The sequence below is a fragment of the Trichomycterus rosablanca genome, chromosome 1 (assembly GCF_030014385.1).
Source record: "Trichomycterus rosablanca isolate fTriRos1 chromosome 1, fTriRos1.hap1, whole genome shotgun sequence".
Classification (NCBI taxonomy): domain Eukaryota; kingdom Metazoa; phylum Chordata; class Actinopteri; order Siluriformes; family Trichomycteridae; genus Trichomycterus; species Trichomycterus rosablanca.
In genome coordinates this window covers 38,076,734-38,093,802 of record NC_085988.1, presented here as the reverse complement: position 1 = coordinate 38,093,802, position 17,069 = coordinate 38,076,734, and the positions used below count along the sequence as shown (strand labels likewise).

At 36.3% G+C, this 17,069-nt stretch overlaps 1 protein-coding gene across 4 annotated transcripts in view; it reads right to left on the bottom strand.

The window, feature by feature from the left end:
• Positions 1-17,069, bottom strand: part of cadps2 (Ca++-dependent secretion activator 2) — a 146,583-nt gene that overhangs the window by 26,327 nt on the left and 103,187 nt on the right. For 3 of the 4 annotated variants that reach the window (XM_062992326.1, XM_062992335.1, XM_062992320.1), the window contains exons 15-18: positions 16,833-16,936; positions 7,731-7,887; positions 4,135-4,276; positions 979-1,098 (exon numbers count right to left, since the gene is read on the bottom strand). In XM_062992326.1, the coding sequence (XP_062848396.1) occupies positions 979-1,098; positions 4,135-4,276; positions 7,731-7,887; positions 16,833-16,936 (523 nt within the window). The remainder of the gene's footprint in view (positions 1-978; positions 1,099-4,134; positions 4,277-7,730; positions 7,888-16,832; positions 16,937-17,069) is intronic. The other variant, XM_062992332.1, reaches the window with a different exon arrangement.

Genomic DNA, 17,069 nt, shown 5'->3' with positions numbered 1-17,069 from the left:
GTTTCTAAACCAAACGAGGAGGGAGGAATACCCAAAATTATTCACGGGTGGCCCGGTGTCCAAAAGAATACAAAGCTAAGTTTCTGGTATAAAATATCTGTAACACCTTACAAAAAGAAAATTAGTTACCAAAATGTACTAAGTAAGAGGAGACTAATGCATACAAGCTTAAATATTGATGTTCTACAACACATCATCAACAATCATCAATTCTGAAAAACAGCAGGTAACATCTACATTACTAGATCATAAGAGCATGGCTTTAAGGAGCATATCACACTTAAGTGATGCTGTTAAAAATAATTGCATATGTTCAATTGCTTAAACTGCCACAAGAAAACCAAAGCCCAAACCCCCTGTACCATAAGAACTAGGCTGCTGTGCACCAAAGCTGCATAAAACAACCTGTAAAATACACAACCTTAGAGGCAATGGAACAACTTGGGCTAATAGAATTGTATATAAGATAAAAACTACAAAGCACTGTGTTTATCTTAACCAACTACATGCATCAGGTCTGAAAGACTGAAGCCAGCAGGATAGTTATAGGTAAGTAAAATTCAAAACATGGATTTAACCAGAACACAACAAGGTTACAACAGGGCTATATTTACTAACTTAAAATGATGATTTTATATATTGCCTATTTATTATTGAGTACATATTAATTTACCATCACAACTATTCAGAACCATGCTGATATAGTACATTATTCAATTCAATAGCAATATGGTATAATAGTAACACAACTTCAATCACCCAACCAAACAAAATTCATTTAAAAATAAAATGTAAATGTAAAATATAATTAACATTTGTTATCAAAATGACTCCTGAACCTTTTTGTGGTTGACTTAATTTAGGGTATTTTTGTAGGTTAGATGACTGATTTAAAAAGTCACATGCTTTCTTTACAGCTATAATAAGCAAACTGCATGGCCATTAAGTATGGATGGTGCCCAGCTGGCCCATACACACGTGTTATCACATAGTGGTCCCATCCAGGAGGGGGTGGAGAAGCTGGGCATCTGAGGAAGATTGAGGGGCAGGTTGGGAACTTTAGGCAAAGGCACGCTTGGCAGATTGTTGGTAATAGTCCTGCCAGAGATTGAAAAGAAAAAAAAAACAGGAAAAAGAAATGACAGAAGTCCAAGAAAAATAAGGAATGAGTGACAGAAGGAAACATTGCAGAGTCTCAAATATGATTTTACATTAAGTAGAAAATAAGTATCATGTCTGTATTGACACAGCATGTTTTAGTCAAGTTATGAATGATTTAACAAGTTAGGTTAAAAGATTTCCCCCTTAACTTAATGTTCAAATAAGTGATCTATAATTATGTTTAACTGTAAAAATGTTAAACTGTAAAATTGTATATAAATTTTTTTTTTACAAAACTCCTCTTATTCACTCCTTGTAAAGATGTTGTTCAGCTGGTTTTAATGTCTTAATTTATTGTTACACATTTATATTAATAAAAATTTTAATTTTTTGTTCTCTAATACATTTCAGTATTAGACCTTTAACTAATTTTTATTAAAAAGTTAGTATTCCTACCCAATTAATCAAACATGGTTACTTATTTAGCCTTAGTCAGGTGTATGTGCAAGAATTTGATATTCCTAATTTCTTTTTCAATAATAATCTTCCCATTTCCAAAATGGAAAACTAATATCTAATGAGGGCTTGTTTATTATTTAAAAACTTCACAACATTTATTATCAAATATTTCAATGTGATGTTTTCACTAATGTTGTTAATCAGCTGTAATATAAAGAATAAAGTTGTTCAGTAGAACAACCACAATTCCAAAAAGTAGGAAAGGTACAAATAACAACAGCCAATAACTTGCAAATCCTTTGAAATATAGTACGGATACAAGATATTTGAAGTTTAACTTTATTGTTCAACTATATTGGTTCAACAGCTTTATTGTTTTCTTATTTTGTGTAAGCATTAAAAATATGTTTTAGCTGAAACATGTTCCAAAAAGTTGGGACTGAAGCATGTTTACTATCCTTTCGATTTGTTTGTGAACTGAGGGCACCAAGTATTGCAGTTCTAAAAGTGAATTTTTCCACATTTTTCCTTGATACAACACTTCAGTTGCTCAACAGTCCATGATCTCCATTGTCGTATATTACGCTTCATAATGTGCCACAGATTTTTAATGATGCACTATCTTACTATTATAATCATAGTATTTGGCTTGCCATAACATGTATAAGTATCTGTTTGTAAGTTTCGCCCCAACACAACCATACCATGACAAGATGCGGATATATATATATATATATATATATATATATATATATATAAATAAAGTAAATAAAATAGCTAATATACAGTGGGGTCAAAAAGTATTTAGTCAGCCACTGATTGTGCAGGTTCTCCTACTTAGAAAGATGAGAGAGGTCTGTAATTTTCATCATAGGTACACTTCAACTATGAGAGACAAAATGAGAAAAAAAATCCAGGAAATCACATTGTAGGATTTTTTAAGAATTTATTTGTAAATTATGGTGGAAAATAAGTATTTGGTCAATAACAAACAAGCAAGATTTCTGGCTCTCACAGACCTGTAACTTCTTCTTTAAGAAGCTCTTCTGTCCTCCACTCATTACTTGTATTAATGGCACCTGTTTGACCTCGTTATCTGTATAAAAGACACCTGTCCACAGCCTCAAACAGTCAGACTCCAAACTCAACCATGGCCAAGACCAAAGAGCTGTCGAAGGACACCAGGAAGAAAATTGTAGACCTGCACCAGGCTGGGAAGAGTGAATCTACAATAGGCAAGCAGGTTGGTGTGAATAAATCAACTGTGGGAGCAACTGTAAGAAAATGGAAGACATACAAGACCATTGATAATCTCCCTTGGGGTCAAGATCTCATCCCATGGGGTCAAAATGATCATGAGAACGGTGAGCAAAAATCCCAGAACTACACGGCGGGACCCGATGAATGACCTGCAGAGAGCTGGGACCAAAGTAACAAAGGCTACCATCAGTAACACACTACGCCGAGAGGGACTCAAATCCTGCAGTGCCAGGCGTGTCCCCCTGCTTAAGCCAGTACATGTCCAGGCCCGTCTGATGTTTGCCAGAGAGCATATGGATGATCCAGAAGAGGATTGGGAGAATATCATGTGGTCAGATGAAACCAAAATGGAACTTTTTGGTAAAAACTCAACTCGTCGTGTTTGGAGGAAGAAGAACACCATACCTACTGTGAAGCATGGGGGTGGAAACATCATGCTTTGGGGCTGTTTTTCTGCAAAGGGGACAGGACGACTGATCCGTGTTAAGGGAAGAATGAACGGGGCCATGTATCGTGAGATTTTAAGCCAAAACCTCCTTCCATCAATGAGAGCATTGAAGATGGAACGTGGCTGGGTCTTCCAGCACCAGCATGACAGTGATCCCAAACACACCGCTCGGGCAACAAAGGAGTGGCTCCGTAAAAAGCATTTCAAGGTCCTGGAGTGGCCTAGCCAGTCTCCAGACCTCAACCCCATAGAAAATTTGTGGAGTCCGTGTTGCCCAGCGACAGCTTCAAAACATCACTGCTCTAGAGGAGATCTGCATGGAGGAATGGGCCAAAATACCAGCTACAGTGTGTGCAAACCGGGTGAAGACTTACAGGAAACGTTTGACCTCTGTCATTGCCAACAAATGTTATGTTACAAAGTATTGAGTTGAACTTTTGTTATTGACCAAATACTTATTTTCCACCATAATTTACAAATAAATTCTTTAAAAATCCTACAATGTGATTTCCTGGATTTTTTTTTCTCATTTTGTCTCTCATAGTTGAAGTGTACCTATGATGAAAATTACAGACCTCTCTCATCTTTCTAAGTAGGAGAACTTGCACAATCAGTGGCTTACTAAATACTTTTTGACCCCACTGTAGTTACATAATATAATTAATATACAGTTTAATATATAGTTAATACCTAGTTAATATCTTAAAATATATTAGCTTTAGATCTTTAAATAAAATCATACAAAATAATAAAAAAACTTATTACTGTATAGGGCATCTGATTAAAAATGACAGCAGATTTCATTCTGCTCAAACCATGACTGCTCTAATTTGTTTGTACTTAATAAGGTAAAGTTGAAGCCTTACTTGACAGACTGCCAGGTCTCCTGCTCAAAGCCACGATGAACAGACTGAGCAATGGAGGACTCCATAAGGTCAATGTAACGAACCACCAGTGGCATGTAGAGCTCTTGCAGATGCTTGTGGAAGGTTCCATTGCACAACTGAGCTAGATAAGTAGAAACAGATTTAATTGGATAACAAAAAAATAATAAAAACTAAACAGACTATTTAAAATATCATAAATATTTTTCTGGGACAAAATCAAAGTATAAATGAAAACCTGCAAGATAAACGCATTTAAAAAAAAACTAAAAAAAAAACTAAAAGAAAATTAACATTTAAGTTAAGTGAAGATGCTGCATAGTAGTGCGTGGGATAAAAGAAGCAGACGATTAAAGGTGACACATTCCCACAAGCCCTCATGGGATTTGGTTCTAATGAGAAAGACAGAGAAAGGTGTCTCACTGGGCATCATTAGTCATAATTCCCTCTCACTCTGTTCCTTCATCATTAACACTAGCCATTTTACTTTCGTGGGTGTGTGGGGGCACATTTCACAACCATTTAACATCTTGAGGAGATGATGAAACTCATGTGAGCATTTAGTGACAGTAGCATGGTGAAGCCTTGATGCCACAGTGCTTGATATTTTCCACTTTTAATCATTAGGGGCTACATGATGAGCATGTATAACTAAATTATATGTAGTAATTAGTTGTCAGTTTAACTAATAAAAAAGACCTTTTAACATAAAGACTCTAGATTAAGAGTTAACATTCGTAACATGTACAAACTTAATGTCAGGAAAAGCTGGGACATTTTGTAAAATGCCATAAAATAGTTATTTCTCTTGAATCCTAATTAAACTGACAGTAGTAAAAATAAACAGATAATGTTTTCACCTCATTTTATTTTGCAGTTATAAACAATTTTTAGAATGTAATGTCTGTTACACACTTGTGACAAAGTTGCAACAGAGTGCGATTAATTACAATTAATTACATTTATTACAATTTTTCTATCATTTTGGAACTGACAATACTAATGTTGCAGTTTTGCAGGTGCTATTATTTGCTCGTTGCATTTCTAAGGCTAAAATTTTATCTTTATTTTTGTTTCTTTATGTTCATAATTGAACAACACATGTATATAATTTTCTTATTTTGAAGAACAAAAGCTAGGGTAGTAGCTCTTAGTATTTTGGTGCTGCAAAGAAAACAGAGATATCATCCAATAATTATCTTTTGTTTTTTATGCTCATTTTTATTAAGTAAAATGGCCAGTATAAATGTGATTGTGATTTGTTTGGTGTAAGAATTGTCAATATTGATACAAATACAGCCTTGTAATATTACAAAACATAAATACTACTATTTATCATAAATTCCTAAATGATCAGTTTGCTTTCCTGTGCTGCAAGCTTGTTTTGTGCTTGTTCATTTGTATTTGTAACTGGTAGATTAATGAAAAAACTGTGTAAAAAGTATCAGAAATGAGCATTTAAAATTAGTTCTCCAAAGTTTTTTTCTCAGGGGAGCATCCACTAGCAATAATGTTCCCACTTACTCAGTTGCCAAATTACTCCTACACAGCTAATACTGAAAATAATGATACTCTCTTTTCAGCTCAGCCTGTAAGGTTTTCTCAGTATATTTTGCTCTGCTGATCGCAATGTTGTGACCGATTACATTTTTGAATACAAAGCATAAAAATACAATTAAAGCAATGCAAATCTACTTCAGCCTTATAACAAGTGCTCATAAAAACATTCAAAACAAGCTAAAGATTCTGGAGTATAGAAACAACGTAAATGACTATTATTAAAAACGCAACCCAAACTGTCATCCTCTGCTGAGAGAAAATGTGCCCATGGTGTAGAATATAATAAAATAAGTTAGTTAGAATAAGTTGTAACACCACAGTCAGACATGGATTCTGCTTGGAGGATGTCATGCAAAAAGAATGGTCACATCCAACCTTACTGTCTTATTGGTGGCTCATTGGGTAGCACTGTCGCCTCACAGCAAGAAGGTCCTGGGTTTGATCCCAAGGTGGGGCGGTCCGGGTTATTTCTGTGTGGAGTTTGCATGTTCTCCCCGTGTCTGTGTGGGTTTCCTCCAGGTGCTCTGGTTTCCTCCCAGAGATATGCAAGTGAGGTGAATTGAAGACACTGAATTGTCCATGACTGTGTTTGATATAACCTTGTAAAATTATGAAGCTTGTGTGTAATGAGTAACTACTGTTTCTGTCATGAATGTAACCAAAAGTCTAAAACATGATGTTAAAATCCTAATAAACAAACAAACAATTAATAACGTGTTTTGTGGCATGGCACATTATTATGCTGCCATTATATGTTGGTTGATTAAGGCCATATTGTGTTGCACATAGTCAAAACATTACTCAGATGTGGCATTCTAACATTAACTAACTGTTTTTAAGAGAGAAAGGAGGTCAGTCCTTACACTCAATATATACATTATGGGCAAAAGTACATGTACAACACTTGTATAAATTGTGCCCCCGCTCATAAAGCAAAATACACAATGACATGCATTGATGAGATTGCTATGGGGAATGGGCAGACTGGTGTAAGGTGACAAGTGAAAGTAATCAAAATATAGAAAAGCAGGAAGCAAGAAAGAAATATCTCACAATTAGCAAACGTCTTTTAAAGCTTTAGCTCAAGGCTAAGTATTTGTGCATAATATATGCCACATAAATAGGATACTTCACATAACTTTAAAGTTTTAAATAGCTAACCAAATTAACAAGATCAAACAACTGTCAGGTTACAACAATTGAGTCAGGTATTCAAACAAACCTGTTATTATGTATAAAACATTATAAAATAGAGGATAAATACCACATCTAACCAAACTAATACCAGAACTTTCAGGTTTTCTGCCAAACTTGCAGTGATCAGTGCAATATGTGAAAGCACACAAAGCAAGAAAATGCATTTGTCAAAGGCATGTCATTTGGACAGTCAATTCCTTCCATCACACTATTAAGTGCTTTATTCTGACATTATCAAATCAGTATATGATCTTAACCTGTGCTTCCAATACTGAAAGAGACATGGTTTAGTAAAAACTACATTCTATCAATGGCCTTTTGCCTGTTTCTTGTTTGGGCCTTTAGATCCCCAGTTTAGTCTGGTGATCTTTTAAGAAAGAAAGCAATAAATAAAGAAGGAATTACAGAATAAAGAAGGAAAAAAGAAATAATTATAAACTAAAAACTATTTGCAATTGCTTTGTTGTGTTACAGTATTGTTTAGTATTTGTGACTGATATTTAAAGTATTTACAGTCACTTTTAATATAACTATTGACAAGGGAAACAGACATTCAGTGATATATTTCAGTAGGTATTTGTACATTTCATTAAAATGTTTCTATATTTTTTAAATTCTTTTTCTGTATTTTTTTTTTGGCAAATCTAAAACACTGAAAGCAAGTTATAATAGTGACAAAAGATCAACAAGAAAAGACAAGTAGCATTATAATGATCTTGAATAAAATTATGGCGAAAAAGCAGGGAAAAGTAGGGAAATAAAACAAAGCCCAAAAAAGTTAATAATACTAATGTTATCTGTAACTCCTTTAGCGCACTTACGATCGGTACGCAAGAAGTTGTTGAGGAGCTGAAAAAGAGAAAAGCTATCCCAGGAGTCTTGGGGCTGAACAGCCAGAGCAGCATCCATGTCTACAGTATAAAGGGACAGAAATTTTTCAGCATGCTCTGCCATTACCTCTGGCCACCAGGAAAAGGCCTGTGGTATAAAAACACAAAAGAATAATAAAACTGATATCCTTAACCCTATATAAAATATAGCAAATAACAAATAAAAGCAATGAATAATGCACACACACACACACACACACACACACACACACACAAGTCAAATTTACAATGTCAGAGAAAGCACATGAGCTCAAGGGTTAACTGAATTCAACAGAAATGAAACATAAAACAATACAAAAATACCACCTTTAAGCACAGCCAGTGACAAGCAACACAATAAAGGACCTTGAGAGTAAGGAATACGGAAAGCTCAGTGGCTAAGGAACAAACAGCCTTCACTGTACTGGCCATTGTTCAAGAAGCTTCAAATGGCATCTGAACCAGCATGCTCGACTCTTTCACCGTTTTTACCCATCCAGCATAGTTTTGCCGTGTTGTACTGCTGGAGGATATTCTGGAAACTTCAGCTTCAAATATTGTATAGATTAGAGATCAAACTAATTTACCACTATCTTACCACATGGGCTAATTTATGTCTACCCTCCCTTAACTGTAACTGTTACCAAATATAATTTTTTACATTTAAAAAAAAAATGAATCTATCTATCTATTTGGAGTGGATTTAAAAAAAATATATATATATATTTTTGTTTATGCATTTTCTCCCCTTTTTCTCCCTTTTAGCGCGTCCAATTGCGTGATTGCATCATGCCTCCTCTCCACCAATGCCGATCCCCGCTCTGACTGAGGAGAATGAAGCAAACCCACGCCCCCTCCGACATGTGAGCAGCATTCGTATGCATTTTGTCACCTATACTTTGACGAGTACAGTGCAGATCTGTGTACGGAGAGACACACCCTGACAGCACTCTTTTCCCATCTCTGTGATTGATGGCAGGCACCATCAATCAGCCAGCAGAGGTCGTAATTGCATTAGTTATAAGAGAGTCCTTATCCGGCTTTACTATCCCACTCCTATCTGAACAACAGGCCAATCGTTGTTCATGTGGCTGCTCAGTCCAGACGGTAGGCAGAGCTGAGACTCGATACGGTGTATTCGAGATCCCAGCTTTGGTGTTCGTGTTTTTTTTTTTTTTTTTTTTTTTTTTTAAATGAGCGGCCCTTATTTGGAATGGATTTGATAAGTCAACATACTTTTGGCCATACAGTTCAATTTAGCATTAGGTTTTAATACCCTATAGTAAATCAAGGTAATTTAAAAAAGCATGATAAAGCACTATGTATAACACAGTGTTTCAAATTAATTTATTTAATACACAGAAATGTTATTAAAGAAAAACTACATCTTATTTAATCATAAATTAAAAGTATGTTTTGTTTTTTCAGATTATGGAAAATGATCAGACTGTCTTCAACCAGAAAAAGTAGTGAAGACTAACTATTCTGTCTCTGCAATTCCAAGGCCTTCATTGTTAGGCAGAATGTCATGCATTGAAATATTTCTGAAAAGATTCAAGTCCTCCAAGTTTAATCTTACACACCTAGAACCTGGGTAGCTTTTGCCCACTTAATTAAGTGTGTAATGGAAGGCATGTACATTTGTCTCGGATTTATTCTCCCCTCCCACAGGACAGTCAAGAACTCTCTGCCCATAGCCACCGGCTTTAAGCGAAAAGAGAGAAGTACAATCAGTCAAATGAAAAATGCTGTTGAGCAGTGAATGATGAAGATCTATTGAAAACTGCATTGTGAGTGTATATCTTTGTGCTCAAGTGAGTGTGTGTATAAGGGGTGTGTGGGAGCAAACACTACTCATACTGGCATACTGTAGCTGGCCTTGAGGATGCTTATCTTCAAGCCTTTCAGATGCAGCTTTTCAACAGCACAGGGCCAACTAAAAGCATTAATGACTCCTTTAATCGCCCTGTCTCCAACACCACCTCCAGTATTTAGATGCAGTTCATATGAGCATTATCCTGAATGAGTCTACCTGACTGAGCAACTGCATCGCCTTATCAAGTCCATATAGGTAAGACTTCTTTCTTCCACTCACAGTAAGGCCAGAATCACAGGGGCTGATTTATTTATTTATCCCTACTATACCAATATTAACTGATGCATTTACAAGTACTTGCAGCACAATACAGAATACATAATGTTGACAAGACTTGTATGCAAAAAATGGCCCAAAGGCAAAGACAATAAATAGTACAATAATGGAAAACAACAAAAGGTCACATGTGGGTTAAAGAGATTTTAGGACTTGTAAATGATATGTCAGTGAAGAAAAAGAAGGTTTCGATGCGCATTTATTCATTTATTTAACTAGACAATACTAAATATGGGAACATAATTAAATAGAGCATTTGCACTCCAGGGTGAATCTGGTCCCAGATATTCTTATATTTGTTATTTATATGAAAATTTAAAACAATCATTGGGCCCAATGTATTTTATTACATAGCTTTCCATACCACTATGTCACAGTTAACATATAAAAGTTAATTTATTGGATTATTGCACAGAGGTCCAACTTTTGTGCTTCTTACAGCAGGATGCATCTTTGCGCATTAGCATTTTGTTACTAAATGCCAGCCCTTCTATGAATTTCAAGATCATGAAGCTCATGTACTTATGTAGTTTTTGCATTCACAACAGGCTCAAATAAATATGTGTGAGTCTGGTTAAGTAATGAAAGATCACGTAAGTTGACAAGAAGCCAAAGCTCTGATATGACAGTAGCCAGAAACAATTAACATTTGTTTCTAAAATTAAGATTCAGTGTCCATTTACCTACTTATTTCTTAATACTTTTAGCTTATAGTGGAATATTTTATAAGTGCATCATTAGGAAATAAACCCAGGGTGCAACTGGTTCTGTAAAAATAAAATTCTTAGCCATTAGACTACTATGCAAGACAATCACTGGACCTTGGACGAGATGGCTGCCTAATTTATTATGGACCCTGCCAACATATATTTAGAATTATCTGGCTTTTTTTTTATCTGGGGGGGGGGGGGGGGGGGATTAATTTTTCACCCACGGGAGACAGATTGAATTATTCTCACTGACCACGCTCACACGCACGTTTAATGTTATTTAGTTCCGTTTGAAGAAAAAAAAAAACCTTCAAAATAGAGCTAACAGCGAAGATAACCGGTTACAAAAGCAGCGACCGCTGTTATAGGACGTGTTTGTGTTCAATACTCTGTTCACAGTGTCGATACAAGTGATTCAGGAGTCGACTCATTTTAAGCTTCTTTTCTCAGTCATCTCTCCGTGTTTACTGTTATAATGAATGATGCGGTTGTAAATAAACACCAACTACTATAGAACATTTTGTGTGACTCGCTTACATTATAAAGCTCAGGCTTAATTATACTGGTTATTACCACAGAGCAGGAGCCGACTCAGAGTTGTTTACGATTTACCGAGGTGAACCACGAATGTACAGTGCCTTGCAAAAGTATTCACCCCCCTGAGCATTTTTCGTGTTTTGTTGGCTCACAACGTGAAAATAAAATGGATTGTTTGGGGGTTTGCATCATTTCATTTACAGAACAGGCCTACACCTTTGAAGATGTGAATTTTTTTTTATTGTGAAGCAAACAACAAATAAGACAAAATAACAGAAAACTTCAATGTGCATAACTATTCACCCCCCTAATGTCAGTACTTTGTAGAGCCACCTTTTGCAGCAATTATAGCTGCAAGTCGCTTTGGATAAGTCTGTATGAGTTTGCCACATCTAGCCACTGGGATTTTTGCCCATTCCTCAAGGCAAAACTGCTCTAGCTCTTTCAAGCTGGATGGTTTCCGCTGGTGAACAGCAATCTTCAAGTCTGACCACAGATTCTCAATTGGATTAAGGTCTGGGCTTTGACTAGGCCATTCCAACACATTTAAATGTTTCGCCTTAAACCACTCGAGTGTTGCTTTTGCAGTATGCTTAGGGTCATTGTCCTGCTGAAAGGTAAACCTCCGTCCCAGTCTCAAATCACTGGCAGACTGAAACAGATTTTGCTCAAGAATATCCCTGTATTTAGCACCATCCATCTTTCCCTCAATTCTGACCAGTTTCCCAGTCCCTGCTGCTGAGAAACATCCCCACAGCATGATGCTGCCACCTCCATGTTTCACTGTGGGAATGGTGTTCTTGGGGTGATGAGATGTGTTGGGTTTGCGCCAGACATAGCGTTTTCCTTGGTGGCCAAAAAGTTCAATTTTAGTCTCATCTGACCAGAGCACCTTTCTCCATACATTTGGGGAGTCTTTCACATGCTTTTTGGCAAACTCAAAACGTTCTTTCCTATTTTTATCTTTAAGTAATGGCTTTTTTCTGGCCACCCTTCCATAAAGCCCAGCTCTGTGGAGTGTACGGCTTATTGTGGTCCTATGGACAGATACTCCAGTCTCTGCTGTGGAACTCTGCAGCTCCTTCAGGGTTACCTGTGGTCTCTGTATTGCCTCTCTGATTATTGCCCTCCTTGCCTGGTCTGTGAGTTGTGGTGGACGGCCCCCTCTTGGCAGATTTGTTGTGGTACCATGTTCTTTCCATTTGATGATGATGGATTTGATTGTGCTTCGGGGGATCATCAAAGATTTGGAAATTTTTTTATAACCCAACCCTGACTTGTACTTCTCAACAACTTTATCCCTGACTTGTGTGGAGAGCTCCTTGGTCTTCATGGTTTTGTTTGGTTAGTGGTGCCTCTTGCTTAGTGGTATTGCAGCCTCTGGGTCCTTTTAGAAAAGGTGTATAGATACTGACAGATCATGTGACACATAGATTGCACACAGGTGAACTTTATTTCACTAATTATGTGACTTCTGAAGGTAATTGGTTGCACCAGAACTTTTTAGGGGCTTCATAGCAAAGGGGGTGAATACATACGCACACGCCATTTTCCAGTTTATTATTTAAAAATTTTATATACATATATATTTTTTTCTCATTTCACCTCACCAACTTAAATTACTTTGTGCAGATCTATTACATAAAATTCAGATTAAATAAACATTTAAATTACAGGCTGTAATTTAACAAAAGAGGTAAAAAGTCAAGGGGGTGAATACTTTTGCAAGGCACTGTATGTGCTGATAGAATCGGCTCAGATGGGATCGGACTGTATTATCCTTTTAAAGTAAATATTTCAATCAGCAGAATCGCATCGCATGTATGATGTGCACAACGTTAATTACGTGCGTTTATTAATGAACGTTAACGTTAGCTTGTCAGAAGCTTTCTCAATGATGTCTGTGCGGTGTTTTTTTTTCTTTTTTACAATTAGTGATGGCAACCCAAGCAACTGTTCCACTGCACTATTTTACACTCAAAACTACACTATTCCATAATGCTCCAGATTGCATCATTCTAAATAGGTATCGGTATCGGTATCGGCGAGTACTAAAATACATGTACTTGTACTCGTACTCGGTTGGGAAAAAATGGTATTGATGCATCCCTAGTTATGATTATGACAAAATACCTTGCAATCAATTGAGGGTTAAGAGCCTTGCTTAGGTGCTCAACAGTGGTAACTTGGTGATAATGGGAATTAACCTGGTAACTTTTTGACCACTAGTCCAGTACCTTAACCATTGAGCTACTGCTGCCACTTTTCCTCTTTTTTTAAAGACGATTGTCCATGTTTGACACATGGTACTATGCAACAGTTACAAAAATGAATTTTTTATATCTGATGCACATTCAATTTGGTCACCCACTATTTGGAACGTTGTTTTAAAATCTCACATATCAAATTTAGAACTGTTTAATAGCTGATACTCTGTTAAATGCACTGAACTGGCAGTCAATTCAAAGTCACACTTTTTCTATGAGGTGTTTTTGTTATTTATCTATGTATCTCATATGGCCAAAAGTATGAGAACACCTAACTATGATCTCGTTCTTGATCCTGTTCCAAAACCAAGGGTATTAATATGAAGTTGGAGCTCTTAGCATTTTAACAGCCTCAAATTTGCTGGAAAAAAAACCTAAAGAAAAAACAGAAAAGGACTTTCCTCAAACTTTTAACACATTTTACACGAAATTGAGTTTCAGTGTAGATTATTTAACAAGAAAACACTAATAAACACTAATATTTACAATAATGAATCACAACAAAATAGAAACCTAATGTATGGGACAAATATATGAATTACAGCAACATAAATCATACTTAAAACTCTGACAATCACTTAAGCAATAATCAAGCATAACTAATCAAGCATAGCAAACATAAAAGCTAAAAGGGAAAAATCACCCACCTCTCTTCCCTTCACAATAAAGATTACGAGGAAGAGAAAAAGGGAACAATACATTTAACAGGACATACACAATCTTTAAGGGTTATATACAGTGTAATATGTAGTAGGATACATCAGAAGGTGATCTATAAAGGTTTTAAAGATCTGACTATTCCTGTGCCACCATGTCAACGTTTCCTTAGTAACAGCATGTGGGACACTCTTTATATTAGGTGCAAACGCTTTGGCATTATCTTTATTTTCACACTGACAGCTGGTGGTGGCTGAAGTCCTAGAAATAGCTCCACACCTTAGGAACAGATGTATATGGATGAAATCTGCATTTAGGCTAATGAACACAGATTTTATCAACATCTATGGCTGTTTTAAGAAAAAACTTTTGCATGCAGATGTTTGGTACAGTTGGCTTTGCCCAGATTGGCTGTGGGTGTTGTTTTCATCTACTGGTACTATGAGCTGGTAGTTGTCTGATGAACTATCCTTTAAAAGCCCTTGTAGAAAAATAACAATAACAATAATTGCCCTTCAATTTATCATCTGCTCATTTGAATGAATTTCTTAATGGAAAAAAGACTGGAAAATGAGTATTAAGCTAGGAGATACATCAAGCGCAGATACTAATGATTAACGGATAACCGTCATTTAAATGAATGGGTAATTTTATAACAATGCTTCCATTTCAGCATTAATTCATAAACCCAATGTTTAAAGCTGGAATATTTTGTAAGACAATAAAAACAAGAAGATGTGAAATGTTCATTATTTTAAACCTGCAGTTTTTTTGTGACTGGATTTAGTGAATGTAAACAGATTTAATTTGATGCCTGCAACACAAACACTTAAAACAGAAGCCAAATAAGAGTGAAAACTTATTCAAGTTACAACATTCTACTAGCAAAACTGCAACAGTTAGTGTTCACAGTTATCAACGGATTAAAAAGTGTAATTAATAGGGCTGTCACACGATTAAAAATTCAGGGTACTACAATGAAACACATCTAGATGCAACACGTACACCAATCAGACTTAACATTAAAACCACCTCCTTGTTTCTACACTCACTGTCCATTTTATTAGCTCCACTTACCATATAGAAGCACTTTGTAGTTCTACAATTACTGACTGTAGTGCATCTTTTACTCTGCATGCTTTGTTAGCCCCCTTTCATGCTGTTCTTCAATGGTCATGACCCCTACAGGACCACTACAGAGTAGGTATTATTTGGGTGGTGGATCATTCTCAACACTGCAGTAACACTGACATGGTGGTGTTGTGTTAGTGTGTGTTGTGCTGGTATGAGTGGATAAGACATAGCAGTGCTGATGGAGTTTTTCAACACCTCACTGTCCCTGCTGGACTGAGAATAGTCCACCAACCTTTAAAATATCCAGCCAACAGCGCCCCATGGGCAGCATCCTGTGATCACTGATGAAGGTCTAGAAGATGACCAACTCAAACAGCAGCAATAGATGAGCGATCGTCTCTGACTTTACATCTACAAGGTGAGTGGACACGGTATTTAAAAACTGCAGCAGCGCTGCTGTGTCTGATCCACTCATACCAGCACAACACACACTAACACACCACCACCATGTCAGTGTCACTGCAGTGCTGAGAATGATCCACCACCTAAATAATACCTGCTCTGTGGTGGTCCTGTGGGGGTCCTGACCATTGAAGAACAGAGTGAAAACAGGCTAAAAAGTATGTAGAGAAATAGATGGACTACAGTCAGTAATTGTAGAACTACAAAGTGCTTCTAAATGGTAAGTGGAGCTGATAAAATGGAGTGAGTGTAGAAACAAGGAGGTTGTTTTAATGTTATGGCTGATCGGTGTATAACGTCATGTAGACCCACATTGTTATCTATGTTAAAGCGTCTACCGTTGATTGCGATCCATTTCACACCGGTGTTTGTAATGCTCCCATGACGTGTACAGTCCATAAGCTTTCCATCCAAATTCATCTGAATAAAGTTGTCTGAGCTCATTTTGCCTGTAACGCGTATTCGTGCGCACAGACGCCTGATGAGACAAAGGCGTGCTTTGACCAAAGATGATATTGAAGTGTCAATTAATAACTGTAATTTTGTCTAGTGATGATTTCTTATGCTTTTTGAAAACAAAAATTATTATTCGAAACACCCGTACATTTCGCAGCAGTAATTTGTAACTCACGACCACAAACTGGAAAAAGACCGGTGTTATCGCTATACAGTATAAACACAATGTTGCTGTGTTAAAGCAGCGCAAATTACCACAGTGACACATGTTTAAAGTGGCACAAACAAAATTATTTGATAAAAATTTTTATTCTCGATTATTTTTTTAATCGTGATTAAAATTTTAACAAGTTAATCACATTAATTGACGCAATTAACAACAGCTCTAGTAATTCATAGAAATGTTATTGTGTGATGTATGCAATGAAGTGAATATACAGTGGTATACTTGACAATTTTTTAGTGTGTTGCAGGCATCACATTCTACATTTTTGTTTTTAAATTTTCAAAATACAACCTGGTTAGTAAAAACACTGAAATATTTTCTCTGTATTTTCTTCAGTTAAATCAATGTTCAAGACAATTAACAATTTATAAATTCTTATTTTTATTGTATTTTGCTGAATATCTTAACTTTTCCAAAACATGGGGTTCACAAATTTGTTTCCAGCTGCTAATGGTTGATATCTGAATTCAGTGCAAAGCTACAATTATTGACATTACAAATTTTGAAAACTACCTCAGAGTGATGTTCATCATTCTGTTGAAGCACTTCTATACACAGCTCCCCCAGCTGCATCATGTCCTCGAGTCTCTTCTCTGGAGCGAGCTGACTGCTATCAGCTAAAAAGGATAGGAGTTGAAGTACATCTCTCATTTCAACAAAATTTAACATCGGTATGACATGAAAACTGAGAACATTCTGTGTATTTATACCCAGGTGCAAATGTATCAGTTAGGCCTACCATAGAAGTAA